General features: G+C 41.6%; 1 protein-coding gene across 1 annotated transcript; it reads left to right on the top strand.

Annotated features, from left to right (window-relative positions):
• The first annotated feature begins 9,158 nt into the window (after positions 1-9,158).
• LOC109185322 (putative cytochrome c oxidase subunit 6b-like) lies at positions 9,159-10,868 on the top strand. Its single transcript, XM_019335296.1, has 4 exons — positions 9,159-9,390; positions 9,730-9,812; positions 10,405-10,486; positions 10,635-10,868. The coding sequence occupies exons 1-4, from the start codon at positions 9,244-9,246 to the stop codon at positions 10,674-10,676; spliced, it is 354 nt and encodes a 117-aa protein (XP_019190841.1). The 5' UTR covers positions 9,159-9,243; the 3' UTR covers positions 10,677-10,868.

Genomic DNA, 10,868 nt, shown 5'->3' with positions numbered 1-10,868 from the left:
GAGTTGGAATATGAATCGAGAATATGGAGGAATGGAACAACAATTTCCTTTCTCAAATTTTGCCAACTCTAGTCAAGGATATTATCAAGAAAGTTCATATCAAACATCACAACCCCAATGGTGCTCATTTTGTGGTGGGAATCACTTTGTGGAAAATTGTTACACGCTCAACCCCACCAACCATATCCCTCAACAATCTACTCAAGGATTTTGTGCCAACATGAGTCAAGCTACTTATCAAAGATGCACACCACCTACTCCACAACCCTCACGGTGCATGATATGTGGTGGATCTCATGAGGCGGAAAATTGCTTTATCATGGATCCCAATTACAAGTATCAAGGGCGAGCTCAAGAGTTGTCGTACCAAGAGTTTCAACAAGATTGTCAATCACTTGACCAAATAATTGAGATGAAGTCCAAAGAGACCAAGTTAATGCAATTGTGCTCGAAATATCTGGAGTTACAAGATCACATGAATGCTCAACTTGATCGCATGAATGCTCGACTCGATCACATGATGACTCGACAGCAAGATTTGACAATTCAAGAGCCACTTCAAGATTCATTTAATGGAGAGGTTCTAGAAGAGTTGCTCTTGCCAAATGAAGGTCATGAAGTTGAGAGAAATAAAAAGGATGATGAGGATCTTAGAGAGGGAGATGAAGAAATATTTGATAAATGCATTGAGATGGAGACACCAAGCTGGGAGGAAAATGTAGAGTTGCAAGGTAATGATGGCAAGGAACATATAGAGAGTTGCCCATTAGATGAGGAAGTTCTCAATGGAGCACATGATTTGAATGAGGATGTCTCACCAATGGAGAACACTTCCCTTGGAGAGAACTTCAGAGAAATTTTGAATTTGGGAGGCATTGGAGTTCTTAAGGATAATGGCACACATTTGCCTATCTATATATCCAATGATTCCCAATACTTGCTGGTTCATGTGAATGATCCGAGACTCTCATTACTTATTGAACAAAAGAGTGTTGAAAAAGAAGGAAAAGAGAATGGAGGCATAATTCTTGATTCGGGCAAATGTGGTTCCTTACATGATGACGTGAAGGGTTCGAGCTTAAGAGAGTTTATAAATGGACACCACTTGAAGAAATACTTGGAAGAGAAAGTTGATGGAAAGAAGGGGATTTTTCTTCTCCAATCACTTGATGGCTAGAGAGGTAACGTCGAGTTAACGACGTTAAATTTAGCGCTTCATGGGAGGCACCCCATGTTATCTTTTATTACTTTCCCTATTTATTTATTGCTTTCTAGTTTCGTCTTATTTAGTTTTATTATTTTCTAGTTCGTGATTATTTTATTGCTTCTTAGTTTTTTCTTTTCTCTTGTTCTCCTTTTCTTTTATTTTGCATCAGGGATGATGCAAAGTTTTAAGTGTGAGGGAGAGGAATCATTAACTTGGGGATATTTTTAAATTTTTAAAATTTTTTGCTTTTGCTTGGATGACTCATATGCTATTTTTGGTGAATAAGCTACTTGTCTTAGCATGCAGTTACAATTATTCTCTCTTGTTGGTTTGTGGTTTGTTTAGTGGTGCTTGCTGCATCTCAATTTGTGATGGATGATTTGAGGTGTAACACATATTTGATCTATTCCCTTGCCAATAGCTTTGTTAGCCACTTAATAATTGGATTAATTCTTGATCTTGTGTTTTGCATTGCTAGTGAAGGCTTATGTGAGATTCCGGTCATGGGTGTTTTGCTAGAACTTGCCTCATTACTCCCTAAGTGATGTCTAAGTTTTGCATGTTTTGAAGTGATTTAGGCTAATTTTTTTTGTTTAGCCATACCCTTTAAACCTGTCCCTATATATATTTTTATCCTTCGTGTCCCCATTGTGCCTTTTGTTTGTTCAAATAAGTGCTAAGCACTTATCCCCTCTTCGTGATTATTTTTCTTTGATTTACCCAATTATTATAACCCTTAGCCCGTGGCCAAATATTTCCCTTCCACCCTTGAGAGAATGAAACTTTTATCTTTATCTTTTCCGTAAGAAGAGTTTTATGGAGTTGTGCTACGAAAAAAAAAAAACAGCTAGTGTTACAAATGTTTAAGAGTGGAGGTCATGAAAGTTTGGATTAAAATTATCTTGCTATATCCAAAAGAAGTCCAAAGAAAAAAAAAAAGAAGACAAAAGATTGAAAGTTTTTGAGTTTGGATCCCCACTTTACCAAAGAGTTGCTAAGTTCTTAAAAGAAATTTGCTCCTTGGAATTATGATTATCTCATCTCTTCCAAATTTTGAAAAGTTTAGATAAATTGTGACATTCTCTCTTTTTGATTAATTTTTCCATACCACTTCTTTGTTAGCTATCACCCGTAGCCCCATTACAAGCTAAATAAAGTCCTATTTGATCTTAGCATGAATTCTTAGATTTGATCTAGGGGAGTATGAAGGGCAAGCCTATGGGATCTCATTCATGAGCCGTGTCTTGCATAATCTCAACTGAGTATTTGTCCACACTTGATCCTCACATACTTTAAATTCTTGGTGCTAGGTTATTGGCTTGGAAATGGGTCTCTTATGTGCCAAACTAATTTAATTCTTGAAACTTGTTGTTTTGTAGCAAGTTGATTGGTGGTTTGAAAGGTTGTGCGAGAGAGAGCATGAGTAATTTGTATGTTTTGACTTGTGATTTTATTCCTTAGTTTTGCTTGAGGACAAGCAAAAGCTTAAGTGTGAGGGGGTGATGTTATCACATCTTTGCTTGTTTTTATAGTTATTTTGAATCATCTCAGTATTTAAGTTCTTTAATTTTGCTTATTTAATACATATTTTCCTTGCTATTATCATTTAATTATGGTTCACACTTGTTTTGAATGTTTTACGGTGTTTGTTAGCGTTTTTGAACCATTATAGGTCAATTCTATGAGCAAAAGAAGTTCAAGGATGAGTTTGGAGCAATTTTGGACAAGTTCGGGGACCAGAAGGCTCGACGCGTCGAGCCAAAGGCTCGACACGTCGAAAATTTCCAGAATGTTTTGTGATCGAGACTCGCTGGTCTCGACGCGTCGAGCGAAGCGCGAATGCGCCAACTTAATTACAAAAGGGCGTTGGCTTCAGCATCTTCAACATCCAAATTCTTTATTTAAATAGGAATTATAATTTGAGTCCAATTTTGTACAAGATTCCTATTTCATCTCAACTTTGTACCCACTATAAAATCCCTCCTTCCTCAACCCTAAGGGAAGACCGAGAATTCAGAGATTCTTGGAGACAAGAAGGAGAGAAATCAAGAGCCACAAGTTGTCAAGGAGGAAGCCAAGAAGAAGACTAGGGAGATTTGGGAAAATCGTCTGGTTAATTCTTGTACTCTTTTGATGATTTGTAATTCTTTATTTATATTTGCTATGTATAATTTAGTCATGCTTGGCTAAATTCTTTAGAGATTCTTGGGTAGAAGTGTTTATGAACCTATGTGTCTGAGCTCTCAGTTTCTTTAATATATTATTATTTGGGTTTAATACTTGTGTTGCAATCGTGATAATATTGTTTGATGCTGGTAATTAATGGCCATAGTTACTAGCTTCATAGCCATGTTTGTGTCACCAATGGGAGTTGCACACACGATTGCACCTAATGGTTGGTCCTTGGGAAAGGGGAACTTATTAGGGGAAGTTTATTCTAGATTATTGCTCATCGGGAGATGGTAGTAATTAGGAATAATTGAATGCTGATCTTTGATCTTATTGGGTGTTTAAGCCATGGGAGTGGAAATTCACTAGGAATAGAGATTACGGGAGTAATTCGATTCCACTTTGCATTCCCACACAAATCTTAATTCCAAACTAAATATTGCAAACGATAATTGGCACTAGGTGATTAAATACTTGATCCCATGAATCTCAACTTCTCTCTAATTGTTTTCAAAATCCTGAACCTCTGTTTTATTTTATTTATTTTATGCCAATCAATCATCTAAGTAATTGTTAGGATTAGCTCTAATGAATAAGTTAGTAACTAGTGCTTGATACAACCACTTCCCTGTGGATCGATAACCCGAATACTCCGGGTATTATTTGTTTGCAAATATACTACGCATCAGTGCTCGATCGCCGCCATTTTCTTGACCTCTTTTCTGACGAACTCGCAGTGATCGGATGAAAGGTGCCGGGTCTTTTGCACGACCGGCTTAGCTGCGGGATCGACTGCTAGCTTGTGACAAATGACCGTTCGGTCGATCCCGGGCATATCTTCGGGCCCCCATGCAAAGATATCGGCAAACTCTCGGAGTATTGCCAAGACTTCCGCTCGGAGCTCGGGGGTGAGGGCCCGGCCAATCTTGATCTTCCTGTCCGGTCGGTCCTCGGACAGGGCAACTTCTTTTATTTCCTCGGAAGGCTCAGGTTGTTCCTTCCGGTCTCTGGATTCCTCCCTAGCGATCGTGTTCATCCGGGAAAATAGACCGGAGTCACGCCTATTGACCGCTCGGGTGTAACACTTCCTGGCGGATTGGACATCGTCACAGACCACTCCGACCCCATTAGGGGTGGGGAATTTCATGCACAGGTGGGGCATCGAAATTATCCCACCGATTTTCATGATTGCGGGTCGGCCCAAGATGATGTTGTGGACGCAATGCAAGTTAACCACAACGAACTCCATCTCGGTCTTGATCGACTTCGGGGAGGTGCCGATCTCAACTGGGAGCGTGATTTTTCCCTCGGGGTAGATAAGAGCCCTGGTAAATCCCGACAATGGTACACCGACCGGAGTCAGCTCTCTCTTGTCAAGTCCAAGTTTCTCAAACACGTCCAAATAAAGGACGTTGACACTACTCCCAGTATCTATCATAACCCTCTGAACGTCCGTCCCGTTCACGTCTATGGTGACCACGAGAGCCTCCATGTCGTGGTCACCACTGCTGGGTTGATCTTTAAGGGAGAAGGTTATGGGCTCCATTTTTTTTCGTTTCCCGGTGTCTCGGGAATCTACGATGGCGACCGGGTAGTTATCCCTCGGTCGGGAAGCGTCATCCAATCCACCAAAGATTACGTGGATGGTCGGCTTGCCTGCCGGTCGGCTACTTGTTGGGGGGTCAGGATCTCGTCGGTCGTCTCGACGGTCATCTCTTCGATCATATCTTCGGTCCTGACCCGACCGATCAGAGCGTCCATCACGATCAGAACGATCGGAGCGGTGATGGGAACACCAATGATCCCTCCGATCGGTACTCTTCTTGGTTTCCTCTCTCTTCCCTACACACTTGTCCAACTTTCCACGATTGAGAAGATCTTCCAAAAGTTGGCGCAAGTGGGTACACTCCTCAGTGTCATGCCCGGCACATCGATGGTAAGCACAGTGCTTACTCTTGTCAGGGTTATCTTGGTCGGGATGGGGGAGTTTAATGAGATTGCAGGACTGCGCGTACTGCATAGCCTCCGCTGCGGATTGGTTCAGAGCCGTAAACTCACCAGTCCTGGTGTGGGATCGGGGATGGTCATCACCCGATCGATTTTCCGCCCGGCCGGCCGGTTTACGGGACGAGGACCCGACCTCCTGCGAGCGTTTCACAGCGTTCACCTCGCAGGCGTTGGCATAATCTGTGACCCTTTGAAGGGCCTCTTCATATGTGGCCGGGGGGGTGGAGGATGAAATCCTGATATAGGTAACCCGCCCGGAGAGAAATGTGGAGCATGTGAGTGGCAGTGGCGTCGTTCATTGGCTCGACTTCCCCGACCGCAGCCTTCCACTTGACAAGGGAATCGGTCAAGCTCTCCCCTTCGAGCTGCTTGGTCGTTTCCAGATACATATAGGGCTTCCTCACCACCTTGGAGGTGATGAACTTCCTCACGAATTTGATCGCCAGGGTATTAAAATCAGCTATTGACCCTGGCTGCAACGTCCGGAACCATTCCGCCGCCCGACCGGTGAGCGTGGAATAGAAAGCCCTGCACATCACGGCGTCTGTCACGCCCTTCATCATCATGTTGCCGTAGTAATCATTAACATGGACCTCAGGGTCTGTACCGCCATCATAACTTTTCTCCCCCGAAACTTTCAAATCGAGCGGGTATGGCTGAGCCATTATCTCCGCTGTAAAGGGTGTTCTTAATAAGGACGACTGGTCGATCGGGGGTGTCACGGGATGCTCATTCCGGAACCGAGCGAATTCCGCCTGGAGGTTATAGAGCAATCCTCGGGTCTCGTTGAGCTCGGCCGTCTGGGCGGCTTGGGCTGACTCCCGAGCGCGTCGTCGACGGTGTGATCTTGACCCGCTATGCCTGGATGAAGCCTTCTGGCTGGCTTCCTGCATCTGCACATCTCCCAGTTGCCGGCTCGGGTCTTGGGGTCCCAAGCGTTGTCGCAGCGCCGGTCGGAGACGATCAAAAGCTACCGCCTGATTGACTTCCTCGGGGTCTTCCGCTTGGGCTGGAACCTCCGGTGCTTGTGGGGCTTGCCGTGGTGCCTCCATCGCATCAGCACCCCCGACCCCAACCGCGAACGAGCCGAGCGTCGAGCCCGGGAAGTGGGCTGATGTTGCGGCTCTACATTAGCAGTCGCGTATACTGTAGGGGCGGCGGCTGGAGCCGTGTACGCAGGCGTATAAGGTGGATAGCCAACCGGTGGTGTGTAATACATCGGTTGACCGGGCCAGTACCCGTACGGTTGAGGTGGAGCCGGGTATGCATACTGACCGGGGTACTGGAGCGGCTGCTGATATTGCTGACCAGGCGTCGGGTATCCCGGTTGAATGTAATTCACCGGCTGTTGAGGGGCCGGATATGTAGTAGACGGATTTGGTGGTGAAAGGTTGAGATTGAGGTCCATGGTCTGACCTTGCTGCTGGCTCGGCTGGTGATCGGATGAGCTGGTTGCATCCGCTTGATCGTCACCGAGGAGATTGTACGCCCACGGGTACATGGTTGATAAGAGACCGGGTGCTCGACAAACGTTGGCTTGCTTGCACGGGTCCCCACAGACGGCTCCAAAATGATAGTATTAATTGCCACATAATGCGGTAATTAAATAAACACGAGACCAATTAAAGCAATTAAATGTCTTTTATTGATCCAGGTGAAGGCCCTAAGTACAATCTAAGTGGTTGCTCTGAGTACCAACTGATTGCGGTCGGGATTCTCTAATAACAACATATCGATCGTCCAAAAGTTCTCCACACTGTCGCTATCGCGGGTATTTATAGCCGTGGAGCCGGAGACACAAGTCCGGCCGTACGGCATGTCGCCTACGTAGCAACCACGTGTCGCCTTCCCGGGTGCCCTGCCTGTCAGCACGTGGCGTTGCCACGCGTCTCTGCTCAGCTTTCTCGCCTAAGGGCTACCGATCGGTGGTCGACAACGCCGGTCGGGAACTGACCGGGTTCTTCTACAAAATTCGACCTGTAACTTGCAAAAATAAGAACAAAAGGACGAAGGCATGTCGGTCGGGATATTTCCTACCAATATATATATATATATATATATATATATATATATATATATATATATATATATATATATATATATATATATATATATATATATATATATATATATATAATCGCACTCAAGTGCGAATGCTTCGCCCATGAGCGAAATAGGAATAGATTCTGTCTGTCCACGTGTCCAGATCTAATGGATGAGAACCACTGATTTTTTTAAAAAAGTGCAGTGGCATTTTCGTAAATAATTGAACATCGAAGTGCAAGTAAAATGTATTACAAGTGCACGTAAAATGTATTATAGGTGCAAGTAAAAATTTACATTGAGCATCAATACTAAGTGCACCTATTGTTATAAGTAGTTGCACCTATAGTTCTAAGTAGTTGCACACATAGTTATAATTAGTTGCACCTAGGTGCATGAATGTTTGCGGGTGATTTTCAGGGGTATTACTACCCGCTGAACTCAAATCAATGAATATTAACAAGGCAAAATTACATGCACTTATAGGTGAAAGTATGTGCACCTATAGTTATAAGTAGTTGCACCTATAGTTATAAATAGTTGCACCAATAGTTATAAGTACACCCAGGTGCATGAATGTTTGCGGGAAGTGAATGCTAACAAGGTAAAATTACATGCACTTATAGGTGAAAGTAAGTGTACTTGTAAGTGATTTTACTTGGACTTCGATGTTCAATTATTTACGAAAATGTCACCGCATTTTTTTAAGCTATTAGATCTGGACACGTGTCGCGCGCTGATTCGTTCGCATATTCCTTCTTGGGCACTTATTCGCACCTGAGTGCATCCCTTTATATATATATATATAGGGAAGGGATCAGGTGCATTTGTGCCTTCCCGTGCGGTTGTGCGGTAGATTAATGTGGGTGAGTTATATATTTAATGTGCGTGAGTTGCGTGCTTAATGTGTTTGAGATTTGTACTTAATGTGCGTGAGTGTGTAATGTTAATGTGCGTGAGTTTTGTGCTTAATGTGCATGAGTATTGTGCTTAATGTGCGTGAAGTTTGTGCTTAATGTGCGTGACTTGAGTTCAGAATTACGAGCTCAGAAGGAAGCAGAACAGAAAGAGAATGTGGGTGAAGCTTTTCTGATTGTGTGTGAATGAATGGATATATGTAAACGCACATATGGTTGTTCTGATTTTTGTTAAAAACAAGACAAAATCAATTCCTCCACCACTTCGAAACAAAAAAAAAAAAAAAAAAAAAAAAGAAAAAAAAAAAGAAAAGAAAATGCAGCAGTGGATGCGCATGATTTTCACAGCAGTGAATGAAGAACACACTCACGCACATTAAGCAGACAACTAACTCACGCATCTTAGGCACTAGACTCATACACCTTAAATACAAAACCCACGCACATTAACATTACATACTCACCCACATCAAGTACAAATCTCAGGCACATTAAGCACAATAGTCACGCACATTGAGTACAAACCTCACGCACAATCGCACAGAAAGCATTTAACCGCACGAGAACTTACACTATATATATATATATATATATATATATCATTATTTTTGTACACTACAGTGAATATTTCATCATTTTCTAAATAGTACTCGTAGTCGGCCGGATAATAGCTTAAACGTGTAAGCTTGTGGAGAGAACACCTCAGTGGAAGTCTGCCAACACTGACTCTATTTTCTTCTGTAAAGTCGCCACGCGGCCTTAGTTTAGCTTTAGATATAGAAAGGTCTTCCATTGTGTTGTTTGGCATGCGGCAAGCTTGCTAGAAATTAAACTGGAAAGAAGAAATTAAAGAAGTAATAATATTATTGAAACAGGCCGGCCTTGCCAGGAGAGTAGAAAATGTCGGCGGCGGCACCGTTAGACCCCCACGACAAGATGAGAGGTAGGGACGTTAACAAGGTTGCTAGAGGTGAGCAAGCCCCTCGCCCCGTCCACCAACCCGGCACCGTCTCAGCTCCTCCTCCTCCTTCTTCTACAGACTCTAAGGTACGTTATTGATAAATACCGTCTGAAGTCTTCCGGGTATAGTGATTTTACAACGTTTAGTCCTTGGTATCTGAGGTCCTCCGAATAAAGTGGTTTCGCAACATTTAGTCTTAAATTTTTAAATTAACTATATGTGGTCTTTCGACTTTTAAATTTAACTATTCGTGGTTCATGTAAATCATACATGGTCCTTCAACTATTAAACTTTAACTAACCATGGTTCTTTCAACATGATCACAACTGTTATTTTTAATTTTTTTTTTTTTTGTTATTGAAACTAACATTAGTTTATTGATCACCATTATTCCTTTTATTGGGAAAAAAAATAAAAATTTGCAGCTGGATGCTGGGAAGAAAGCATCGGCAAATGCAATTGGTGAGAGGATACGCCATTGTTACATTCAATTTCTCGAGTACAAAAGGTATGTAGACTGTAGTTATCAAAATATTTACCCACACACCATATACCTCGCATTTCATATTCTTCTTAAGTGAGATTTGTCACCACAATAAATTAGGGTCACATTTGTATAAGACCGTCTCACGGATCTAGATCAGTCTCACACAAGTAGATCAGTAAGACAGCCTTAGATAAGTTTTTGCCGCCGGGCGCCGACAAATTATTATGAGGATTTTCACTTCGAGAGAGATTTATCCTAAGAAGTTATTATTTCAAATATTTTTTCTATATCATTTTATTTGTCATGTTTATTACTCACGGTTAAATAAATTATTTCTTTTTTTTTAATTTATTTTTAAATTTAATTTTTTTTTGTGTTTAATAGTAATTTTAAAGTAGTTTCTAAATACATAAATATTATATATTAATATTAAATAAACTTAACATTATAAAAAATTAAATTAAAAATAATTTTAGTCAAATCTCGTTAACTGAATCAGACACATAAAAATATAAAATGAGACATAGAGGAGTAGCTTTTAGCTCTCATATCATGCTTATTTGTTGTACTCCATTGTTGAAGTAGTTGTTGACATGAGAAATAACTAAACCAGGTGCATTCAAGAGAAGGGCAAGGATGATAATGAGTGTGAGAAGATTGCAAAAGAGTATACATCTTCTTGTCCTTCCCAATGGGTAAATTGTCACTATTACTCATTTCCTCTTAAATTAATAGCCAAGTAAAGATTTGTATACAACTTGAACTTTTCAAATCTTAGGAGTTAGGATTGAATGCTTGAGGATTTTATTTCACTTAAATTATCTTTTAATTTTCTTTCCTCAGATTGAGAAGTGGCACGAAGACAGAGAGCAGCATGGGAGGTGATCTGCATGGTGTTTCAGATAACCAAGCTACTGAACAAATAATTCTAGGATTTACTGAAGAACTTAGGCTCTATTTGGCAAACTTAGCTAAAAAGCTATAAGCTAAAAACTGAAAGCTGAAAAGCTATAAGTTTGGAGTTAAAAACTGAAGAGCTGTTAAACTAGTTGTTATAATTGAAAGTGTTTAGTAAAA

Source organism: Ipomoea nil, unplaced genomic scaffold (genome assembly GCF_001879475.1).
Source record: "Ipomoea nil cultivar Tokyo-kokei standard unplaced genomic scaffold, Asagao_1.1 scaffold1317, whole genome shotgun sequence".
NCBI lineage: Eukaryota > Viridiplantae > Streptophyta > Magnoliopsida > Solanales > Convolvulaceae > Ipomoea > Ipomoea nil.
Note: the sequence above shows the minus strand (reverse complement) of the source record. Positions and strands in the feature narration are given on the sequence as shown.

Coding starts and splice junctions, on each gene's coding strand:
- LOC109185322 (XM_019335296.1), top strand. CDS start 9,244: ATGTCGGCGGCGGCACCGTTAGACCCCCACGACAAGATGAGAGGTAGG. Junction 9,391..9,729: donor CTTCTTCTACAGACTCTAAG/GTACGTTATTGA, acceptor AAAAATTTGCAG/CTGGATGCTGGGAAGAAAGC. Junction 10,487..10,634: donor CTTCTTGTCCTTCCCAATGG/GTAAATTGTCAC, acceptor TTCTTTCCTCAG/ATTGAGAAGTGGCACGAAGA.